Source organism: Tyto alba, unplaced genomic scaffold (assembly GCF_018691265.1).
Source record: "Tyto alba isolate M040663 unplaced genomic scaffold, T.alba_DEE_v4.0 Super-Scaffold_2, whole genome shotgun sequence".
NCBI classification, from domain to species: Eukaryota; Metazoa; Chordata; class Aves; order Strigiformes; family Tytonidae; genus Tyto; species Tyto alba.
The window spans coordinates 18,620,839-18,646,005 of NW_024881282.1; the positions used below are offsets into that span (position 1 = coordinate 18,620,839).

The following is a 25,167-nucleotide window of genomic DNA, read 5'->3' on the forward strand; positions in this document are numbered from 1 at the left end:
TATTAATAGGGAAGAAATGTACCTATGGACACAAATGCAAATACTATCATCCAGAAAGAGGAAATCAGCCTCAGCGATCTGTAGCTGATGAACTTCGTGCCATGTCTAGAAGCACAGCTGCCAAAACTACAAGTGAAGGAGGACTGGTAAAAAGCAATAGCGTTCCCTGTAGCACTAAAAATGATGGCACTTCTGAGCTGAAGCGTGCTGCTCCGAAGAGGCAGTCGGATCCTAGTATAAGGACTCAAGCCTATCAAGACTTGGAGGAAAAGCTTCCCACCAAAAACAAATTGGAAACCAGGTCTGTACCTTCTTTAGTTAGTATACCCAGTTCCGCTGCTGCAAAACCCCAAAGTACTGCACCTTTAACTAACGGCCTTCCATCTGGAGTTCACTTCCCACCTCAGGATCAGAGACCACAGGGACAGTATCCTACAGTGATGATGGCAACCAAAAATCACGGAACGCCAATGCCTTATGACCAGTATCCAAAATGTGAGTCTCCTGTGGATGTAGGGTATTACTCTATGCTGAGTGCATATTCAAATCTGAGTATATCTGGTCCACGTAGTCCTGAAAGGCGCTTCTCCTTGGACACAGATTACAGGATTAGCTCTGTAGCTTCTGACTGCAGCAGCGAAGGGAGCATTAGCTGTGGCAGTAGTGATTCCTACGTGGGTTACAGCGATCGGTCTTACATGAGTTCACCTGACCCACAGCTAGAGGAGAACATGAAGTGCCAACATATGCACCCCCATGGCCGCCTTAACACTCAGCCCTTCCTACAGAGCTACCACGAGCCTCTCACACGAGTGCAGAGCTATAGTCACGAAGAACCAAAGCATCACCACAAACCTCCAGTTCCCTACATGGCTGTGCATCTACAGCATCCCACAGTCGGTGCTCGTTCTAGTTGTCCAAATGACTACTCTGCATCTCAGAGTTCGTCACATTCAAAGACCATGCATCTGGGGAGAGCCCTCGTGTCCACGAGAATAGACAGCGTTTCAGACTCGCGTTTATATGATAACTCTCCGTTAAGACACAGAAAGCCTTATTCTGGTCAAGATGGGCTTGGAAGCTGGGATAGGCAGAGTTACGGGCTGGACGCCTATGGCTACCGCCAGACCTACTCCTTGCCAAGTAACCCCACACAGCCGTGTTACGAGCACTTTGCCTTCCAAAGCTTACCTGAGCAGCAGGACCAGACCTGGCGAGTACCTTACTGTGGAATCCCTCAAGACCCTCCAAGGCACCAAGACACCCGGGAGAAGGTTTACATTAACCTCTGCAACATCTTCCCTGCTGATCTTGTGAGAATGGTTATGAAGAAGCACCCTCACGTGACAGATGCTCAGCAGCTCGCTGCAGCCATCTTAGTGGAAAAATCTCAGCTAGGTTATTGAGAGATGATGCATCTTTGTGGTGTCTAGTAGTTTTCAGCTCAGCTCTAATGCTGAGGGAGGTTTGCTACAATAGCATTTGGGATCTCCTTCTCAGCAAGGAGGTTATATAGTAATCCGTTTATGTGAAATACTGTATCATGGAGTCTGTATGTATAGCCCCATGCATCAGAAGTACCAGATATGTTTTGTGTTCTAGTTTGAAAATTTTTAAATGGCTATTTTCACAGCTGGAGAATGTTCCAGTTTAAATTAATATATATATATATTAAAAAAAAAAAAAAAATCTGTGGTCTCTGGTTATAATCTTTGGTGCATCAGGGGTTTATATGCAGCACTTTCTATCCTTGTCACCTGTTGATGGGATTTTTGTTTTCATTTTTTTAACTTGTTGGATGTTTGTCCTTGGGCTGCATGGTATTAAAACCACCTGCAGAAAGAGGATTTTGCTACATCTGGCAGACAATTTTCAAGCCAAGTTTTTGAACTTTTTACAACACCATATGTTTGTTTGTTTGTTGTTTTGTGAGCTCTCTTTGTGCTATAATCATCTATTTATAGGAAACAAAGATTTACTACAGCACTGACTTAATTTTTTTAAACAAAAAATTGTTACCAGTTAATAGTGAAATGGGTAACGATATATTGGTAATTTATAGTGTGGCACTTTTCATTGCTTTCTTTGTTTTGTTTAACTAGTTACATGTTTTGTTGATGCAGTCAATTAGTAAGATCAGATGCAATCAGAGGAGGAGAAAAAAGTCTTTTTTATTTTATGGATAAGGTAAAAGCCTTATTGCCTGATTTTCAAAGGTGATGAGAATTTGCAGCCCCCTTTGAACCTAACAGAAGCTGCGAATGCTCAGAACCTCCCCAAACCAGGCCACCCTGTTTCGGTTCCTGTCTGTTGTTACCCAGCTCTGTGTATTTCTGGTCAGTAGAAAGGGGTTCAAAATCATAGGGTCCCATTTCGTTGTTTTATGTGTCTTTTCTTTGTATTGCTGCACAAGTGTACTGGATAAAATATGCTTTTCATAAAATATTAACCTGTTTTTAAATGAACTTAATTATCTCAATGCAAGTTTTGTATTTAAGATACTGTTTGATTTTACTTGCTATTTATCAAGGCTGGCCTGAAAAGGTTTTGTGTGTTGAGGATATGCAACGTTTATTAACTGCACTATGGTAATGATATTGTAGCTCAAAATAGTAACTTAAACTTTGTTTTTTCCTTTCTGTTTCGGTTGGGGAGGGGAGGGTTGCGGGGAGAGAAGATAACGTATGTGTTCCTGAAGTTAGTTCTTGGCCTGTTGCATCGTGTAGGCCTGACTCTTGCCACAAATAGCGTAGTCTTAGAGACAGACAAACCAAGTCTGTTTTAGTATTAGTAAGGGATATTTCTGGTTTTAAGTCATGGGTTTTACTAGCACCTCGTAAGCTTTTATTTTATATATATATATATATATATATATATATAAAATAGAAATAGATTTTGCAGTTGATGTCAGATGTACTCACGTGACTGACGTCCAACAGTTTTAGGTTTCGATCCATTGTAACAATGTTCAGTGTTAAAAAAAAAAAAAAAAAATCAGTAGTTTACACCATTACTGCTGATAATTTTGGTATGCTTGCTGAAATTTAAAGTAAGGCCCTGAAACACCAGAAAGTACCTTTTACTGTTGATACAAATTGTATCTTTTTAACTGAAAACTATTTTGATTTGTAGATTTAGTAGAGACACAAATGTGTAACTATAACTAGTCTTTTGGGCAACATTTTATCCCTAATTTGAAAATTAGAGATTTCAGACATAGAATAGACTTAGGCAAGTAAAAGTAGCTAGTTATCTAGGTGTCTGTCTCAATTTCACATATTAAAAAGAAAAAATAAACTATTGGCATTTTCTTCCTTCTAAAACCTTTGTAGTGGGAACTCACTAAAATAAAGATAAAATGCTGCCTGAAAATGATGTCCAAGCACCTTTGAATACGAAGTCGTTTTCACTACTTGTGTGACACCGTGTGTTGCAGCAAGTAGGGTTTGGGTATACAGTAAATGCTTCTGAAGAGCATTGTGCTTATAGACATATCCAATAATCTGAACCATGTTCAGCAAACCAATTCAGGACGTAGTGCTCGTGCAGCTTCCACCGCTGATGTGCCGCGGGATCTGCCGCCGCCTGCCCCCGCGGCAATTCCGGAGGGGCTCTACACCATCTGTCCTGCGTTGTCAGTTTAGGGAAAGGACCTCTTCACCTCCGACAACAGTTTTTCCCTGGATTTGGTCGGGCACCACCCGTAGAGCCTGTTTCAATGGAGATACCGATGCAGTGCTGACGCTGAGGTTTGGACTTGGGAAATGGGTCTCATCTTAGTTGTACGCTAAGATTTTTTTACATTGAATTACACTTAAGTACTACACCATAGTGTAGATGCAGCTGTTTTAATAATGCAATTGTTATATTTGTGTTTTTAATGGGTTTCTACATTTATTTTTTATGTAGGAATTTACTTCTGCCTGAAAGTTGACTTCCTTTAAGCATGAACAGAAACGTGTATGTAATAGAGGTGTTTTGTCTTTTTCCCTGTCGCGTGAGCATCAGAATGCTTCCTACCATGTAACTGTAGCAGTCTGGCCTAGCATATTGGATCAGCAGGCTTAGCCACGTTGTTAAAACAGTGCGAGGAGACGCGAGGGACTGTGTGCTGCAGTGCCCAGACCCGGGTTATCAGTATTGATTGCGGCCGTGTACGTTTAACGCAGTATTGAATCCCTGAAAGTGTGTTGCTTGCTAGAGAATTCTTGTAATAGGTTCTGTGCTTTGTATCCAAGCACTGAAAATGCTTTAAAAGTATAAGAGTAGGAGTAATATGGTGGTTTTTAATGTTGTGCAATGATGTGCTAGTTCCCCTTAGACTCTCTGATGTTGGGTAAAGCAAATTTACTGTGGACAGAATATTGGCCTTGGTATTTCCTTTGGTTTTGCTGTGGTACTAGAATGAGGAGTTGCATGTGAGCTCCTCCACAGTGAAGACATCAGTCTGTACATTTAACAGCCTTTAGAGAGGACACCAGTAATAAACATGAATGCACTGATACTGGTCAGTGTAGTTGCATTGATGCAAATAGCTGAACTGTAACATCCCACGTTACTTAAACAGTAACGGTAGTTCAGTGATACTGTCTTTGCCCCAGCTGAGTGCTAGAATTGCAGTGAAGGATTAAGTACCTTCAAGTTAGGCCTGTCCTGCTGCTAAGAAGAGGGCAACACTTTCCCTTGTCTTCCGTACTTGAGAGTTGTTCTGATACTTAGCAGAGACTCCATATTTTTAGATACGATCCCAGGCTATTATAACTACAGCAGTACTAGTATATAGATACACAGTATTCTGAATGCACGTTTACATTAGGCATTCAACTGCCCACAACTGTTTTCTGTACATCAATGTGTTGCCAATATTTAGAGTTTTTAAATACGTCCCATGGTTACCTAATTTGGAGCTAAATACGCTCAGGCTATGACAGTATTAATGGTTTTGTTGGTTTTGTTGTTGTTTAAATATGTGTGTGTGCACATATATGTATATGTACACACATATACTTGGCAAGTGTGTTTAAGACTACTGCTAATAGTCTGAGGTAAGGATCGTATCTTCTCAGTTGTCCTATTTTCTTTGGTATGTCTGAATTGTAGCTTGATCCTTCACTGCAGAATAGCTCTGGGGAGAGCCAGAAGCCTGATGTGTTCATGTGAAACCACAGAAAGAAGGCGTGCCGGTCTGGTGAAGCCCTTTAAGGGACTTCTGCACCTTTGGAATATGTGGACTGTTGTTGAGCTGTTGGTGATCATCCGCTGTGCAAGTCATAGCTAATGGTGAATGCTTTTCCAAAAACATCAAAGCTACTGGAGTAAACCAGATTACCTCACTTGGAACGGAAAGCTGGGGCCATTTGCCCCAGCAAGGTGAGCGCCGGAGAACTAAATGCCTTGGCTGAGGTGTACTGCAGCATCTTTCCACAGTAAGAGACTACCAAAACATTTATCAGTTTTATCAGTTGATGGTTTGACCAAGGTGTTTTTGATGTTTAAAGCTTGAAAAATGAGACACAATGCTTTCATACTATCTGGAGCATTTAGAAAAATACCCAACTGACTTTTCATTGCTACTGAAAGTTTAAAATACTGTGCAATTAAAGAGACCATTTTTTAAAATAAAAATAATTTAGAAATTATTTATTTTGATTTACAGTGTGACTCTTGCTAATTTATTCTTTGCATTATAAGGCCATGGTGGAGTGTCGTTTATATTTTTTATTTATCATAGGAACTAAAACTGCTGAGAAGAAAAAACAATAGATTTAAACTTAAAACAAAACTCTATGGACTTGTTTTGTTTTGTTTTTTATAAAAGGGCTGAGGTTTTATAAATGTAAAATCATGTGTTTTATATACTTTGTAAATTTTAGAGAAGTGTAGTTTACGAATTTTGTTCAAATTAAACATGTATGTGCACATTGTTTAGACTAACCATGTAACTAATCCTGAAATCATCTGTGTTAAACGATGGTTCCAACTAACCTTTTGCTAGGTAACAAGAGAGATGTTCAGACTTCATCTTCAGATGTTCTAGAATACATTTCATGTATCTTAAGGTTCCATCAGAAACTGGTGATCTCCTTACCTAATCACACGTGGAATGACTGTTTGCACGTGAATCATGCTGGGTTTTCCTTGCAGTGCATTGCGAGGCAAGACACTGGTACCTGTGAAGTAGGTAGCAGATGTGGATAAAGGCACTATGAAATGCAGTGTGTTGTTCATAGTTACGAGCATGCTTCAAATAATTTTCCAGCTTCCATTTTCAGGTCTTAAAGAGTTGTCATAACTTCTGCTTGTAGTGTTTGTTAATCTATCTACCCTGTAACCGAAACGATTGCAATAGTTCTCATCCCTTCTCTTAGATGTCATGGCTGTTGGGGGGCCTGTGTCCTGAGCGCCTAGACGTGCGCCTGACCTCAGCACACGCACTCGCCGGGGCCACTTTGGGTGGCATTAGAGAAGCCCTGACTAAAACTGGGGCGTGCGGAGGTGCGGGAGGGCTGGGGACGGGAGGAGCACAGCTGGGGAAGCGCCTGCTCCCCGAAGGAGGCGAGATCTCACTGGTGCTGACAGGTCACTGGGCCAGGATGGCACTTTGTGGGCGCTGGGAACACCTGCAAACCAAACCCGCTTGGATGTTTAAGCACATTCAGCCTTTGTGTTCCAAAGGTGTAACGATCTCCTCTTCACCTTGTAAAACAAAAACTCTCCACTTTTTGTTAAACAGCTTTATTTTTCTTTTGGTCTCAGATGAAGTCTAATTTACCGCATTAGGCTGGCTGGTTGCTTACTTATTTATCTGAATGACATTCTTAATAAAATTGTTATTTAAAAACTGTTTTACCAGCATATTATAGGACATCCTGCGAGGAAACAAAAATGCAGATACAGCAGCAATAATTGTTTTTTGTAGTTCTTTTCCCCCAATTATCTCTGTATTTATGTTGAGTAGGTGAGATTTTAATACTGTCCTGAAGTCCATTCTGGCAAAAACATTAGTTAAAAATAATGTTTGGACTACTTGGTGAAAGTAATTGTCAAACTGGCTCTTTGTTCCTTCACTGGTTGCTCTGTATTATTTCTGTGATGTGACTATTCACATCGTAAAACCACCTTCTGAACCATACAAAAAACCATGTACATGGATGGATTCTGCTTTTAGAGAAAAAAAAATAAAGATTCATTTTCCTCATTGATGGGCTGTTTTTTTCATAAAAAAAATGTCTTGAGAGCAGGTGGCAGTGAGTTATAGACAGCTTTATGTTCCTGTCTGCACAACAAAACTACTCGCTTTGAGTAAATTTAAACAGAGTTTCAAGCATATAAATGATTGTAGATTATCAGTTCTTTTTTAATGTAATAATTCGTATTTAATAGGCTCTTTCCCCTTGTTTTGCTTGCTAAGAAGACTAAAACTCCAGGGGTAAGTAGCCACAACAGTCACTTGGCAGAATTGGGATTTAGACATTGTGCCAGTGGACCTGGTCTCATTTCAAGTGCTGCCACACATCTCCAGCTTCCACCGCGTCACTGTTCGTGGCCTAGCTCGGCCCAGAGCGGGCTGACGAGGGTAGGACAGAACTTAGAATGGAATAGTTCTCTGATGAATACAGAGATACAGCAGGAGTTGATAAAAGCTGTGATAAAATGACTGTTCAGAATACAGGGAGCTGTTGCATTGTATTTTTGCCAAATTGCAGCGCCTGGCTAGGGCCAGCACGCCGCACTTGCTGCAACCCCTTTTCCTTCCCTCTCCAGCCCTGTGTGCGGGCGCGGGAGCAGCCTGCCAGCCCCGCCGATGGAACGAGCAATTGGCCTAAAAAAAAACCCTCATGGTGTTGCCCTTCTTTCATCGGTTGTGACCGCAGGTCATTTGCTTAATGCAAACGTTTTGCGCAGCTGTGAACGTCTGCTGTTTCACCGTGTCCGGCCTGAGCGCATCGCCACGAGGCCGTGCCCCCCTTCGGGGGCGGCGGGGAGCACCGGAGCGAAACGCAAAGGCCCCTCCCCAGCAGCTGGGTGGAAATACCACAGCGAAGCACCTCGGGGGGTGCCCGTCTCGAAACTCACCCTGGTGGGCACGAACCGTGGCCGCCGACGTTGGCAGCGCGGCAGAGGAGCGGTGGGGACCCGGGTGCGAGGGGCGGGAGGTGCAGCTCGTGCCGCCGCCGGTCGCTGCGCGGCTTCGGGCGGTGGCCCCCTGTGCAAGCTTACTTATTTATCTGAATGACATTCTTAATAAAATTGTTCTTTAAAAACTGTTTTACCAGCATATTATAGGTGTAACGTTTAAAGCAGTTTATCAGTCAGGATCAGCTGCAGCACTTCTACTGCACTTCCCTCAGCGGTGGCCACTGCCCCTGGTGAACATACCGTATGGAACAGAATGGGTGGATCTTCATACCCTGTGCAAGCTCTGGCATGAGGCCGCTCGGGCTCCAGGGTGCCGGTTTGTGCTCGCCTTGCGCGTTTCTCATCTGCTGCCGGGCTCCGAGCACCCCGTCAGGAGTCAGGCTGGGGTAGTGCTGGCCCAGGCGTCCCCGTTGCCTTACAGCTCAGCTGAGCCTTCAAGCTCACCGCACGGAAATACCTGAATTGTCACAGCTGCTGTTCAGTAAATCGATGCTCGGAGCTTGAGCAAAGGGGGTGTACGTGAACAGAGGGCTGGGGGCGGATGATCGCCTCTCCAGCGGGAGGAGATGGATTGATCACCCGAAGTGAAGTTTCCTTGGCTGCTCCTCTGCGCAGCGCAGCACCGTTTGTTTCTTTGGCCAGCTACTTAAAAGTCTCTCTGTAAAGCATTTGCGTTGTGTCTCTGCATGGTAGGTACAGAAATCTATTTGCAGGAAATTAAATCACACCCTCTGCACGCTTTCCCTTACACTTTTTAAAAATAGCATCGCATTATTCACACCTGGCTCGAAAATGCAAGTTTGGAGGGCAGGGGCTCCAAACCCCCAAAGCACAAGTAAAAGAAGGACTCACTTTATGGCCTCAGAGGTGCAAATTACTTCAGCTGTATTTATCAGGTTGATCAGAGCTGTCTGAAGACCCCACAAGGATGTCTCCGTGGATACGTTGATGCTGGCTGCTCCAAAGCTGAGCTGTACCTCTGGAGAGCTGAGGAGCAGAAGGCAGGGTTGGGCAGATGCCCAAAGCCCGACCACAACCATAAGCTTCTTGTCCCTGCAAGCAGTGAGAGGTAATGTGGCCTGGAGCATGTCCAGAGCTCAGGTCATAAGCTCAGTACAAGATGTAATGAATGGGTTCTAACTTTTCTCTGTTACTTAGTTGTTGACCACACTGGAGTTATTTATTTTCTAAAAAACAGTTGCAGCTTGACTCTTGACTGTAGGATGCTCCAGCTCTTGAGCTGCAGGATTTCAAGTGACCATCGTGCTCTTCTCTCCTGTGAGGGGGCCAAGCACCCCCAGAGCCCAGCTTCCAGCCAGCTTTCAGCTCCAAGTGCCCTAAAAATTGCTTAATTACTGAAGTCATAGCTTATGTTTATGGTTGTGATGCTGCATTCAGCCCACTGCAGCACACAGACGTGAAGATCCACCCATTCTGTTCCATACGGTATGTTCATCAGGGGCAGTGGCCAACGCTGAGGGAAGTGCAGTAGAAGTGCTGCAGCTGATCTTGACTGATAAACTGCTTTAAACATCAGCATTCCCAGCTGTAACTCTTCCCTTCAGTGAGATCTCAGCCACTACCAGTCATGGTCATTCTTCATTTTTTGAGGAAACCGGTACGCTGGAGAATTCAGAGGAGTTGCAAAGCCACAGGTGTGATTCAGCATGTCCCTGAGACATGCTGGTTTCTTCACAGGTAGTTTTCTGTCACAGATTGGATTTCATTTTATGAGATTGCCTCAAGAATGCCAAATCTAGCCCTTTTTTTTGCTCAAAACACTGAGCTGCTGGTGCTTGCGTAATCTGGTTTTGTCTCTTTGGATAGTGGTTGCGCCACTGCCCAAGGCTTCTCCTCTGATTTCTCCCTTGGGCTGATCAAAGAGTTCTCCCAGTTCAGTCGAGTCATTAAGTCCCATGAGGATCTGCTTGCCTGCATCATGCAGGGCAGGCTTGGAGAACCCGTTACCAGGTTACAAGTTTCTCTTGTGATGGCTTTAGTAAGAGTCCATGTGAGCCTGACAGGCATCACAGCTGTTCCTGACGCAGGCTGAAGTGTTGTTATGTTGGAGATGAAGGGGCTCCGACAGTCATCTTGGAGCTGAAACCTGAACTAAACAACTTGCATGGCCTTGGCTAGAGGAGCTACAAGCGAGGCTGTTGTACAACCACTCAGGGATGCTCCTTTCAAGACCATTTCCAAGCAGGACAAAGCATCGCTTTGGCTGCTCTGGGCAGCGTCCTCCAGCCTCACAGGCTCTTTGAGCTCATTCTGTGCCAAAGAAACGAGAGATTTTTCTACTCCAGTATACAAACTGCCCACTTTACTCCAAAGGTTTGCTGTGACTGTAGAGAAATGCTGGCAAGGAACTGGGCACATTCAGAGCACATGCATTCAATGCCACCATCATCCTGCTCTTCAGCGTAAAGACAGAGGACCTGTGCTCAGTAACCCCAGGACTCACTCCTGAGGCACCCAGCATGGCACAAGCAGCAGCCGGAGTGTTGAAAATGATTGAAATTTCCTCCATCAATTGGGTTTGTTGCAGACCCTGTTTCACTGCACTGGGCAGCCACCACCAGGAAGGAGCTGATGCCCTGCATTTCTCTGCCCGTCCCTGGGGATATATCCAGTCCACAAGCCTCTCCAAGGAGAGCTTGGAGAGAAGCTCCAGAAGGAGGAGGACCTGCCTAAAACCAGCTTGTAGGAGACCCAGGAGGTCAGTCCTCACTGGAGTCTGGCAGGGCAGGACGGGGTGGGTTGAGCAGCAGGGGTGCCCCACTCTCTCCATGGCCAACAGCTGGGTGCTGGGACGTACGCTTGAGCATCCCCTGGCAGGTGTGCAGAAGATGTTCCTGGTGTCATTCTATTTCATGTTCTCCACAGAAAGGGCTGGGCTTTCCCCCCCCCCCCCCCCCCCCCCCCCTCCCAGCTGAACTTGCCAAGAGCAGCAGGTAGGTACGACGGAAATTAAATGCCACTATTAACTTACATGAGCTGGGTGAAGCGTAAGCAAGAGGAGCATTGGGGGATAAGGAGCTGGCAAGGGGTGTTTGCCAGGCAGGTTCCTTACGTCGGGCAGGCTCGCCTTACAGAGATCCCGACAGCACCCTGGAACCGGAGCTGCCGCAGCGGTTTGGATGACCCGACACTCCACCCCTCGGGAAGCGGCCTGGAAAGGGGAAAATTGCATTGGGGTCTTGCCAGGGGTGCTTGGGAGTGAGGGCAAAGGAATTTGGCTTTCATCCACCTATACAAAGCTTTCAGGCACGCACAAACCTGGATTTAATTTCTATTTTGCCAGTTTCAGAAATAGAAATGCATTTTTTTCTTTTTTTTTTCTCTCCTTGGGGTAAAAAGTGAAGCGAATGCGGTAGCAAAACTCCCTGCCTCAGGCAGTGTGCTCTCCTACCCGCTCCCCCGCTGCAGCCACCTCACAGACCACAGCAGCACCTCTTGCTGCTCCAGCAGTTGTTGGTGACTCTGGCATGAGCCACGGATTTGCAGACTGACCATAACCACTGACCTGCTGGGGCTCAGCCCCAGTTACGTGCTCTTTTTGGGGGGGGGGTGCAGACCAGAGTGACCCTCAGCACTAACCTGCCCCCAGCGTTCGCAGGCTGAGGCTCTGCCCTGGTCTCATCATGGTTATCACAGCCAAGGAGAGGCAGAAGCTCCAGGAACTGCAGAGAGGGATCATGTTACGTTTGTTTATTATTTTATGCATGAAGAAATTCGTTTCCCTTGGTCCCTTTTGCGATGAAGTGATTTAATTAATGCTGAAACCCCATGCACACAGGACTTTGCACAGAGCTGCTCATTTCAGAGAAAGGATAATGTCAGCACGATAAAAATGAAAAGTTTTAGTGTGTCACGTTCTGCCAGGAAACTGGGCTGCTACCCTGTTCTAAACCTGGGTCAGACTTTTAATGAAAATCAACTTGTTCACCCCATCCTTTTCTTTTGACTTTTAAAACTAATTTAGTGGGATACCACCCCCCCACGGAGGGCCAGCAAGTGCTGCCGTAGGAGGCTGACAGCTGGGGAGACATGCAGGCTTTCATTCACTAACTTGCCAGTGCACATGAACTATGGAAGGCAAAGTGGCAACAGAACTACAGTCATGCCATTGCAGAAATCTGGAAAAAACGGAGCCAAAAATCTATGTAAGGTTTATGCTATTGCCTTCTGCCATCAGGGCAGAGGCGGCCAAGCCCTGAGAACCAAAGCGTCTGCACCCCAGCCACTACACGCCCACCCAGCCAGCCCTGTCCAGTTGCAACCCGGCTGGTTTACAAACGCAGGCCCAGCCGTGACCACAAAGGCAAAAACCACTTGTGAAATTAGAGGAAAGACCCAGGATGAACTTCTGCAAGGGCCAGGAAAGCCGCTGGCCAGCCACCAGGTGTGGAAATAGCACAGAGGTGGGAGGGACAAGGATGAAAAACACCACTTCAAGTGGTGATCAAGTTGCTTTCTGCCTTCCAAACCAGGCATCGCTCTTTCATGCCAGGTATTCACAGGCATGATTGAATTCATGCTTGCCCTCCCTGCAGGACAGCATTTTTCACCATACCACTCTGCTACAATACTTCAGACAGACCTTTACCTGTGGGTAAATACCAATCTCCTGTTTCAACAACAACAACAACATCATCCTCACCAGGGCAAAGTCTGGACCCCCGCCCCCCTCAAGGTGACTTAGAAACCTCCTGTGGTCTTCCTGCAGGCATGATTTATTGCCACCCTGCGTGGAAGACCACGACAATTTTCATTCAAGGCTTATACAAAACGGCTGCTGCAGCAGAGGAGGTGACGTCCCCGGGCTGGGTCCTCCAGCAGCCGCGGGCGGGGAGCTGCCACCACCCCTTCCCAGAGCAGCGGGTGCGAACCTGCACGCTCCAGCAACAAGCAGCCCATCTGATCTGCCGCAGCTAGACCACAGCAGCCACATTTTGAACAAAGCTAAAATCAGCAGTGAGAAAGAGCCCGAGGCTTTCATTACATCAACATCACTTTCTTTCATGTTTCTGCTTTTAAATCTGGCTGCTAAGGTAGCATTACACTTCATCTTCCCCAATTCCCCCTCTGCAGGACATCTACCAGACAACTTCAACACTGACAACAGAAGCCAGAAAACTTCATAGGCAGACATCAGCAAAGGCAGCACAACAGTAAATAAAATCATTGAGAACATTTTGCAATTGTGCTGAAGATGTATTTGCATGAACGGGTCATATTACCTTTCACTGTCAGTGAAAGCACTGTACCTGAAGCAAACACAGTCTTAGAGAAGGCTGCTTCCTGTGGCAGTAATTGCAGAAACACTTCAAAATCTGGCTAGAGATAAAATTCATGGAGGACACTGTGACTTGGTTCCCCTGAGCACCAGGAACATCTCTAACCCTCCCGCATGGATCGTGCGGGGAGAGGGAAGCTGCAGAAACAATTTTAAAAGAATCACTGAAGCGCTGAGCAAGTTGGTCCTGAGGCCCCCGTGCTGGCCTAGGGCACAGCAGCCCCTGAAATCCCACCGCTCTGGATTTTATGTTCCAATCAGTGTCCTGAACCCAAACCTTGTCCTCCAAGGGCTGACCCAGGGTCTGTCTTCAACTGGTGGTGTCCTGGCGTAACCCCACCGCCTGTCAGAGGCAGGGGAGGCTTCCTCTGCACAGCCCCCAGCTCTGCAGGCGTTTGAGCAGGAGGCTGGCAACGACCCACAGCCCACCCACAGTCCTAAGGTGTGGGGGACGTGGCTCCACACCCTGCCGGGATGGAGAGCCCACGGCACAGAGCCCCTCTTCCATCGGCCGGGCTGGAGGGCAGCTGCCTGCACAGCAGCGAGCACCCCGGCAGCACCCCAGTTCAGCCAGAGCCCCGGGGCAGCTCCCTCACCCAGCAGTTATCAGCTAATGATTTGGGGCACATGCTGTAAGGTTTTGGTAGCTGCCACTTCAGGCCTCAGTCCTCCGATGGATCTACCCACACAGTTCCCAGTGCAGGAGGGCACTGTGCAGGAAGGCACCGCGAGGAACACAAGAGGTTCCAAGCTCTGGCATGTTCCCAGAGGATGCGAGCTGAATTTGGGAATAACTCAGGTGTCCACCTAACTCCATTACCAGCTTCCTTAATTACAAGCTGCCATCTCTTCCTTCAAGAGCGATCCACTCTTTGCAAATCCAGCCTCCCATGGCTTATCTGATCACAGCACAAGACGTTTATGTGGAAGCTTCCCTTTGGATTGGTGCCACAAAACGAATTAGACTTCTCAGAGAAGTGAAAAAAGACCTTTCACTTGCAATAAGCAATACTGATCACCAAATGAATAGTGATTCTTCGGATTAACATTAAAACCCATTTATTCAGGCTTTTGTGCGGGGTGCACAATCCAATGCAGTTACGTATACACAGTATGCACATCCTAATAGCATACAAAAAGGCAAGTAGCAACGGGTGCTTACACTGGAAATGTATGTACAGACATATTAAATCCAGAGTTTTACATTAGAAAATTATCTGACACTATTCATGTATCATCAAGGCTATTAGAAATTGTGTAGAAAACCAATAAAACTCTGAAAGTATCTACTCTTATTTCACTTTACCCAGGCTGGATATAGAGTCAGGCTTCCCACACTACATCATCTGTGGGCAAAGCCTACAAGATCCCCCAAGCACTTTGTAGGCTCAGATCACCATTCACTCTAGCATGTCCCATCGCATGTTAAAGATTAACATATTAGTATTATTTCCTGTTTTTCTGGTAAGAACAGCAGCTTAAATATTTCAAAAAGCTAATTTTCTCCTGGGAAAAGACAACAAAGGAAAGATTTAGAGAGACCATGAAAGAACCAAACATTAACAAAATGTCGTAACAGCACTTCCTGGTCCTTCCAAAAAAAAACCTCTTCACAGACCAGGCAGCACCTAATTTAAAGTGCTGTAAACTGTCCAGATTTACAGAAGGGCAATAGCAGGCCTTGGCAGACCCCAGGTCTTCAGCTGATCTTTACCTTGTTTCTATCCTAAGGGCTGCAAGAGATCGTACTTTTGTAACCTGCACAAAAAGACACAGAGAGATCAAGTAGATTTAGCAAAAGGATAATAAACAAAAAACAATAAATAGAAATATGCAGCAACATCAAAAGAGCCATACTTCACCCCCTGTAACTACTCTGAATGTAATTTCTGGCTGAATTTTGTTTCAAAGAGGTCAGCAGAATGAGGGAGCATCAGAAAAAGAATGATTTAAGAAACGTGGTTCTTGTGGCCAAGGCCTCCAAGGACACCCAGAACCCATCATCATTGACTTTCAGCTTGAAGAGCAGGTCCAACTCTCTTTAACTACTCTTCTATGCCCGAGTAAAATTCTTGCACATACCAGTACAGTTCTGATGGCAAATTTTAGCATTATAGAGAACCTAACCTAAAATCCACCCAGGGAGTAGTTTTAAAGGACTGGTTTGCTAATGCAGACAACAAACCACAGCTGAGTGACGTCGGTAAGACCGTGTTAAAACTGCTCCCAAAGGTGGCTGAAACAAGATGCCTTGTGCATAAATACACCCAGTATAGGACATATTTGTAGAACATTCAATCACAGCCAGTATGATTTCAGATATCTCTTCTTTTTAGCACAGCACATCTGCTGTTTGCTGTATAAGCCCTGGGGTTTAGTTTATTAATTTTGTTGCCGTGCATGAGCCTTTTGAAGAAGAGCTGAGGACTGCATAAAGAATCTCTCTCAAATTTATTTTTCTCCTAAAGTTCTCTGGTAGAAGTCTTTACAGTTAGTCAAAATTTACTTGAATGAAGATACATTTTAAAAATTTATAATTTTCATTATAATTCTTAAAAAAATTCATAAAGTGGCTTAAAAAGGGTTTTCCTTTTAGAGAATGACTTCCTTAAATATATTATACTGTGAATAGGCAACGAATAATCAGTATTTTAAATTCAGCCTTCCTATAGTGAGAACCTCTCATTCTGATTGTTTTAGAGTGTTTTAGAGTTTAGAGAAACACTTCAGCTATAAGTATTAATAAATCAGAATCTTATCCAAAAGGAACCAGGAAAAAGACTTCATTACCAGATTCTCTCTGTCATTCAATAAGCATGGGGAATGTGTTGCTATTCAGAAGCAACTAGCCCTCAGTCACACTTTTTTATGTCAACAAGCGCAGCTACATCACGTAACACATAAGAACATCAAGTCAAATTTTATACCAGAGCCTGTTTCCCACACAAATAATTTTCTGGCGCAGAAATTCAGTGGGTACTTCCAGGGCTTAAGCATAAGCAAATAAGACATGTGGTTAAGATTTAGAAGTACTAAAACCACTCTGGTGTTCTAAGTCTGACAGCAATTCCTGGCCATGGGTGGGAAGGAGAAACGGGCTTCTGGCAGTCAGTGGTACTGGAGACTGGGAAGGTACCACTAAAACCAGTGAAAAGTTTCCTGGTACTAAGAGATCCTCAGAAACAACTGGCTTTTGTAGGAGGATAAAAACAAACATGCAGGTAAATAGATCTGATTTTGATAACAAGGACAAAACCGAACCACACTCACTCTGCATGCTGTAATATTTTTAAAATAATTTTGTAAACAGTTAGCTTTAAAAATCTGGATTTCTAAAACTATTCAAGATCAAAGTTTATATAAAAATAAGTAGCAACTTGTGTGTTTCACTTTAAAACAGCCATTACATGGCCTAATGCTACGTACTATATTAGAAAATTCCAGTTTAACCCTGCTGTATTTTTATATATACGTGTGTGTGTATAAATTCTCAAGCTCAGTTAAACACAAAGCAAACCATACTACCTTTCCCTCAGAAAACAGTTTCATCCATTAAGCTTCGGATTGCAAAGCTAGTTGCAGTGTCATAGGCAAAACACAATCTTACAAAATCACTGGGGAGGAAAAAGGCATTTTTACACTTAAATTGATAGAATAAGCCACAAGAGAAGTAATTAAGGGGAAAATGACTGAAGAAATAAATATATGGTATTCTCTTCTCCAGTGCTCTCTAAAGAATCCAGCAATAAATAAGTAAAAAGCCTGGTGAATTTTATCAGAGTACACTTTGCTACCATAAATTTAGTTTGAGAAGTCTACCTTGCCATATGGAGCTGTCTGCCTCTTGTTTTCACCCTGTAATCTAAGTAGTCAGATAATGCAACATATTTCTTCCCTTAAGTCTTAAACATTTTTCCCCTACAACGTTTTTAAACTAATAGTTATGCAACATCTTCCCTCCCTGTCTTTATTTGCATTCTCATACTGAAACAAAGTTATCTAATTGCATTAAAGCTCTCAGTGATCTAAACTGAAAACTGTTCTTCAGATGAAATAAATGGCATGACATACTAGCAAGGAGAAAACAAAACAAAACAAAACAACAAAACAAAACACCTAAACCAACAGCAGTAAAGCAAGGCGAGAAGAACCAGTTCAAAGACCGGGAGAAACCCATATGAAGAAGGCCACCCAAAGAATACAGAAGCCACTGCTAGAAAGAAGATTCTCCAGAATTTATCTTCACGGCCCCGTATTAAAATGAACAGAGACAGGTATGAGATCTTTTCCCCTCACCTCCTGCCACTGCTTCTTAAAGTCAAGATGGACTGAAGAGATACTGAGCTCCTCAAAGATACCTGCACTGATGCTATAAAGGAGTTCAGCTTTGACCAGGGAGACCTGCAGAGGAGGTTTGAAGCCAGGCAGGAATAGAACCATAACTCTTTTAAATAAGAGTCCACAGGAGAAAGTCAATCATTTTATGTTTTGTATTTTTTTTTGTTTGTTTTTGTTTTTTTTTTTAGTATTTTTACATCCAGGTCAACCGTTGTGCAGAAAGGCAAAGCCACAGCACCACACAGCTGTGCCCACCTGCTCTGCTGTTTGAGAGGGCACAGCCATCCTGTTCCAGTGCTTGCTCTTGCATAGGCCACACAGACAGGTAAGCTACACAATGAAAGCACAGAATTTCTCTCCCACATGCTCCCTTGTGTGTGTGACTAGGGGTAGGCTCAAAGTTGAACCCCATGGGTATAAAGACGGTGATTCAGATCTTCCCCAGTTTTCTGCATGCATTAACATACTTGTTTTCTGACATTTTCTGTTCTCCAGAATGCCACTAACAATTATTAACTAGTCAATACAGTTATTTCTTCTATAAGGTGGCATATACAATGCATGCCTGATAAGAGAACATGTAGCCAAGATTAAGCCAAAGATTATTCCAAGAAGCAGCAGTAATAGTTCTAAATTTAAATACGATGAGTTAGCTGGCTTTGTTGAAAACAACACTGTAAGGTCCCAAGTGCAAAAGAAGAAAGAAGAGCTGTGTTTTCAAATGGTACAGAGGACAAAAACTGGCACTGAGCAGCGAGATGGATGCCTGAAACACTGTTCGCAAAAGAAGGGATCCAAGAACTCAAAATATGAATTAAAGTGAAGAAAAACTCTCAAGGACAGGAAACATACAGCAGAAGTGCTGATTAATGATATTAAGATTTCTTATAGTTTCTAGAAATTTTTCTGACATGTGAACAAGCTTGCTATCCTGTCCCAAATCCTAAACACTGAATTTGCTCCCTCAAACATAAATTAATTTGTTCCTAGCCATAAAGGCGGCAGCAGAAGGATCGACTGGTTTGTGTATTCTAGATGTTACCTACACATTCTCAACTTACTTTGTTGAAGATCGAAGCACACTTGGCAGAAAAGTTTTCAGCCTCAGCCCCGATGCAAATGAATCTCTTTCTGGTAATACAACTGCAATTACCATATTCATAGAGATTATTAATTAATCAGAAGTGCTGCTTAAATAAAAGTGCGATTATTTCAACTCATCAGTATAATGTATTTTAAGAAAATATTTGACACAGTAGCCAACCATTTACCGAATGCTCAGTTTAGTAGAATATTATTGAAGTTATAGATTAAAAAGTTAAATACTGTATCAAGTTTAATGAAGAAATCAAGGGTGAATAAGAAGTGTGAAAGCTGAGGCCACAGGGAGCTGTAGACTTGATATGAGATCCCGCAGAGTTCAGCATATGTGGTCACGGAGCCTGTCACGCGATTACTGTTTCACATGGGTACACATGGGTTTCGCGTTGCTGGAAGGAGCAGTGGGGCTGCCAGAACTCTGCATGTACACAGCTCCTATCTTGTCAATGCAGAAATGCTCTATGGCAAAATTATCAGACTGCAGAGGATGTCTTCTGCTGAAATTTAGCAAACTATGTAATACAAAGGTCAGCCTGGGTACACACGGCCTTAAGAACTCCAAGACTTTTTAGGGCTGGGCAGCAGGCTTCCTAAAAGCCTTCAGCTAAATATCCAGGTAATGGCAACTATTCTCATGTAAATAGAATAGCTTAAAAGCAAGCAATCAATTTAAAAAAAAAACAACCAAACAAAAAAAAAAACACGAAACAACCAAACAAAAAACAACCAACCAAGCAAACAACAAAAAAAAAACCAACAAAACAAAACCACACACACATACAAACAAAAACCCAAAAGACAAACAAGCAAAAAAAGGCAATGCAATTGTCCTACCTCTGAGTTTGATCTTTTTTCACCTGATCCACTTATCCAGAGCACAGGAAACAATAACTCTCAGTCACACGTGCATTAGAAACTGTTACACAGATTAGGCCGCCTCTTTTGATGTGCATTTCCATCTCCCCTTGTTTCTTCTGATGCCTAAAGCCTACTGCTGTGAACAGAAACACTCTGACACATTATTTACAAAAGCCAATGTAAACACCTAATGGAAACCCAGCAATTCAAAATGCTCCATTTCCCTTTGCTAACTTTGTTTTTCCCTAACCTATCAGCTATGTGGGCATAAGCGCTCTCTTCCTGAATATCTAGAATATTGCAGGCACTGCTGCAAACACTGTGGTCCCTTCTTGTGAAGAAATTTTATGGTTTGGGGTTGGAGTTTTGGGGGGAGGCCTTTTGGGCTTTGGTGAGTCCACTCCATTCACATTAAATGAAACCTACACATCTGATATGTCAACAACCTCTTCACACAGAAGGGATAAATAGGAAAACAAGTCAGACTTTCTCTAACTGCACTCCAAAGGAGCAGTCTGTCAACTTGGAGTCTGCAGATAGTGAACACATGTGACAGACAGCATGAACGAAAACAAAATCAGATGACTGGCCTATGCCTATAGATCTGGGCTCAGCTCAGTGAAATGAGAAGTGCAGCTCCCTCCAGCACTTATTCACTCCACACAAATGAACAAATGGAGCAGTTAAGGATTCCAGCACACTACGTTTGTGCGCGTGGGGGTTTTTTGTCCCTTGTAGCCCTCTACCATTACTTTTCACCATTATGCCATCCCTTCCAGCCATAAGCTGCTCCTTGCTGCTGACTGGGTCCCCAAACTGGGAAAAGGACGAGTTGTGTACAACTGACATGCCTGCAGACCTATCGGTTGGGGAGAAAAGGTGCTGCACTGGCCTGCTCGGGAGCAGAGCAGCGGGACACGGCGCCTGGCAAGGGCCCGTGGTGGCCAGCCAGAACCATCTCCTTGCCACCCCCCAGCTGACCAGCCAGCACGGCACCTGCAGGGAGGCAGGTTCGCGCCATCTCCGAGCATGAACAACAGAGAAGCTCCTAGGGGGGTCAAAGAAATTACCAGTTTATACGCTGATCCATTGACACTTACTACATTTTCCAGGAAAATCTTATCACCCAGCCAAGATACAGTGTAATGCGTGAGACAATTTCTATTAAAAAGTGAACTTTGTTCTTTTGTAAGGAAGGTTTCAGTGTTCTTATGTTTGTATTTTTACTCAGGAAGTATGTTTATGAACACTACCATCAGCCACCTCATCCCACTGGGATACATCGTCTTAGTTGAAATTCCTGATTCTTGAAATTAATCTGATGTCTTAGGGAGAACAACTTTTTAGATTATCCACATGCGAACAGACATGGGAAGTGCTCGCATAGAAGTTTCTTTTCAAAAGAAAAAGGTCTTTAATCATTTTAATCTCTATATATTCTTTAAAAAAAATAAGAAAACATACTTGAGGTACTTTCTCCTCAGAAGTTTAATGTATTTCATTTAGAACAAACCTCCTTTTTCCTCAGAAGTGCTTAAGCAGGAAACTTGAGCAGCCCTAGAGAACAAGTTTTAAGAAAGAGGCAAAAGCAAAATTATGCTTTCCAAACTGGGTTTAAAAAAGCAGACGTGTATTTTGTTCTGTTTTGGACAAAATAAACAGAGTATCCAAGAAACATGTACTCAAAGAGTACAACCAACAGAAAATGTAGACTTTGATGTGCAGAGGGGACTACTTCAAGACAACAGAATGTCTTCTTTCACATCCAGACATTCTGGGTGATTGTAGTCTGGCCTGTAAATAGTGGCACTATTTTGCATCCTTTTCTCTCCACCTCAAGATCATGTTTAAAAAACCCTTTCAAAGCACTTACCTCCTCTTTCAAGCACAATATTCTGAAGTTACATACCTATGCAGAAGCCCTCTAACAAGTGAGAAATTTCAAATCTAACGCTTCAGCAGGAGGGGCTCCAAGAAGGGAAAAATATAAAGCTAGAAATATGCACAATTAAGAGAACATGTTTTAAATAACCATAGAAGTTCTGCCATATGGAGTAACAAAAAGGGTCACGTGCTTGCACTGAGTGTGAGGCCAAATATAAAGATAGAATGGAATGACACCCGAGAGGAGGTCTCATTTATGTGAGAGCTGCTTAGCACATTAATCTGTATACCTATTTATACAGAACTGTTCCTGCCTTCTCCAAGTGTATTAGGTGAAAATTCCCATAAACCTGCCATTATCCAAAACATATGGCCATGCATATATTTGACAGCACTGTCCACTATAATGTGCAGTATCAAGAAAACACATGAAAGTTTCTCAACGCTTTAGACATTGACCTATTAAACTAAATGTCACTTAACATGGGGCTAAGCAATATGTAGGCAGTGATTGAAAGTTCTTACATTACCCAGAGAGCTCTTATGTGGCCAAATTACCCTCTGTTCTCAAGAGAACAAGTTTGCTCTGATGATTCACATCCTGTTTTGGAATCGACAATCACCAGTGCTTCCTCCCAACTGCACGTGGTAATTTCTTAAAGAGAGCATCGTTCTCTAAGGATACAAATTTGAATATTTTTCTTAATTTCATTTTGACCAGAGTGTGAAACAAAAGATGATCAAAATTTGTACACTGCTCTGGAAAAAGGCTATTATAGTGCATTTAGTAAAGCTGTCAGAAATAAGGGGCATTAAATAACAACAATGGACCTCGGAGAAATTAACTGTATCTCTTTATTGTTAACCAATGAATGTTATCCAAAATAGTAGATGTAATTGTAGCTTAATTGTACAACACAAAACATGATGCTAAAGGAAAAAGCATGTGGAAAATTACTTCACCAAGTAATCATTAAATGTATTCTTAGTATTTCTGCACCAGTAAGTGTTCCCAACTGCTGGTGACAGCAGCTATTACCACTTTGTTCATTGAGAAAAATCTGTATTACAAATGGTTGTTCCTGGTTGTTTAGAAAAAAAAAAAAAAAAAAAAAATCACACAGCTTTATAAATGGATCTAATCCATTCAGCCCTACTCTATATATTGTAGATTTATGAACAGCAAACTTTACTGGTGTTTTTTCCCAACACTGAAACTGATATATCAGTGTTAGTGCACACTTTCCAGGGAAAAATGAAAACTCACTGGAAGCACAGTATTTCACCTGCTATGGCAAACTGTTGGAATACTTCAGAAATTTGCTTAAGCTTCGATGTATGAAGCCTGTGAAATGAAAACTGTTCTTACAATGCACTGCGAGTAGAAATACCAACTTCCACCAAGCAGCATTTTGAAGCATGTGCACACCATCTGCACATCAGTCCTTAAGGTCAACCAGGTATGTTTAGCCCCACAAACCAAAAATATATTAATGTATCTTTATTTTATTTTCATGATGTCACCCCACAGAGCCAGCCTTTAACTCCACAAAATTAAAAAACCAAACAAACAAAAAAAAAAAAACCCAACAACTTAGTTGGACTGTTCATAAGAAATTTAAACCTATTGTGCATGAAAAAAATGTTTAATAAAATGGCAAATTTTAATAGATAAGTGTAAATTTATGAGTGCATAATATCAAACAGAAAAGAGCTGAACCATCCTCAGAGAAAGCAGGGTCTTCCACTGTAGATATTTAGTAGGGTACTCTAAGAGAAGGAATAACTGCAGTCCACATTAACTGTCAAGTTATTTCTAAAGTTCAATTTCTAAGCCAATTTCTCAAAAAAGCAGGTCTCCTTTTCAAGAGGGAAAGGACTTAATGATCTGACATCAGATATGACAATTACAATACTAGCTTCACTGAAAACTGAAGCTACAAACACTTTTACTCCAATTCTAGGAACTTTCATTTTGTATTTGGAAACCCAAAGACAAACTAACTGACATGCACATTCTACACCCCTCCCAGGAGATAGTATACCAGTGACAGGTTACAGCTTTAAAACACACAAGGTGCTTTTACAATTTAAACTCAACAAAAGGCAGTTAGACAGTATTTAGCACTATAAATTCATCTTAAAGTAAAACAAAACCCTAGGAGTAAGGGCTCCTAGCATTCTATGATATCACTGTGTAGTCAATTTAAACAGGTTGTTTTCATGGTGTTTGAAGGACCAGTCATCATGTACATAGTAGTGAGGTAGGATACTGTCCCCTCCCTGGGACTGATGTTTTCATATGCTCCCTTGCCAGAAAGGTCCAGGTCTCCCTACTGCAAATAAAATAATTACAAGCAAATAACACATGAAGCTTTGTTTTTTGTTTTGTTGTTTTGTTTGTTTTTTGTTTTGTTTTTTTTTTTTTTCTCTGCTGCATCAGAACATTTTGCACATCTAAAAAGAATCACCTAGGAAAAAGCAATAATTATTCAAACCTATCGGCAGCCACGTGCTGCCTGCAGGTAGTGTTCCATTTAAAAATACTTACTGGAACTACCACCTGCCATCCAGACCTTTGTGAACAGGTAGGCAAAGAAAACCATCAATGATGACAGGACATGAAACACCAAAGAATTTCACTTGGGAGGAAAAAAAAAAAATACACACAAAACTGAAAGTCAACAATATCAGACTCTTAATGGTGTAGCTATATTGAAAAATGTAATGTCAAACTTCATACTGAAATAGCACCTATCCAGTTTAGGTTCAGTTCCATTCTTCTATTTTTAATGTTTAAGCAATATATACACTTGTCAGTCATTATACACTTCGCATCAGTTTCCAAATAAAAAAAATATGAAACTATGAAACTGAAAACTTGATGGAGAAAAAACTGCTAGCATTCTCCACACCTTCCCCCTCCAAAAGCTAGGGATGACAGACTGCCTTACTGTTGAATAGCTTCCCCTAAATTTGTTCTCTAGCCACTGTAGTCAAACTGGTATTAAGTGCTTTGGCAAAGTGGGGTGCAATCCACCAAATCTGCAAAGGCCTGCTTTTTTCTCTGTTGGTGGTTCAGCTTTACGAGGAACATATATGCAAAATAACAGCTCTCACATTGCTTCAAACTCATCAATACGCTGCTTTGTATTGCCTTGTCGGATTTGTCGAAGAGTCTTGTACTTATCACGGCCTGCTTTAACATTCTCAGCATGAAGGACATCATTTTGTGTTTTCTTGGTTTCATCTCTGGCTTGAGCCAACTCAGAACTTAAAGCCTGTTGAATAAAACATTAGCATAAGTGCTTTGACTAATCTTTTAATGATTCTGGAATTTCCGATAACAACTATTCTGCAACTTGGATAAGGATTTCTTGAATGCCAATCTATGAAATGCTTGTTGTGCTGTTTAGTAACTCAAGTTGTGAGGTCTATCAGAAAGACTCCAGAGGGGAAGAGGAGGAGAGCATAGGATTCTTTCCTTGCGTAAGTGTGAGCATCAAACTGGGGGGGCGGGGGGGAGCCTCATGCTATAACAACCAAGA

At 42.8% G+C, this 25,167-nt stretch overlaps 2 protein-coding genes across 4 annotated transcripts in view; one reads left to right on the plus strand and one right to left on the minus strand.

The window, feature by feature from the left end:
* Positions 1-7,198, plus strand: part of ZC3H12C (zinc finger CCCH-type containing 12C) — a 45,624-nt gene extending 38,426 nt beyond the window's left edge. For all 3 annotated transcript variants that reach the window (XM_032991070.2, XM_042792621.1, XM_042792622.1), the window contains one exon: positions 10-7,198. In XM_032991070.2, the coding sequence (XP_032846961.2) occupies positions 10-1,406 (1,397 nt within the window). In that variant the 3' untranslated portion in view covers positions 1,407-7,198. The remainder of the gene's footprint in view (positions 1-9) is intronic.
* Positions 7,199-22,456: 15,258 nt separating this feature from the next.
* The window catches only part of RDX (radixin), a 41,512-nt gene continuing 38,801 nt past the window's right edge, over positions 22,457-25,167 (minus strand). The window contains exon 14 of the mRNA XM_042792377.1: positions 22,457-24,900. Coding sequence (XP_042648311.1) covers positions 24,736-24,900 — 165 coding nt within the window. The 3' untranslated portion in view covers positions 22,457-24,735. The remainder of the gene's footprint in view (positions 24,901-25,167) is intronic.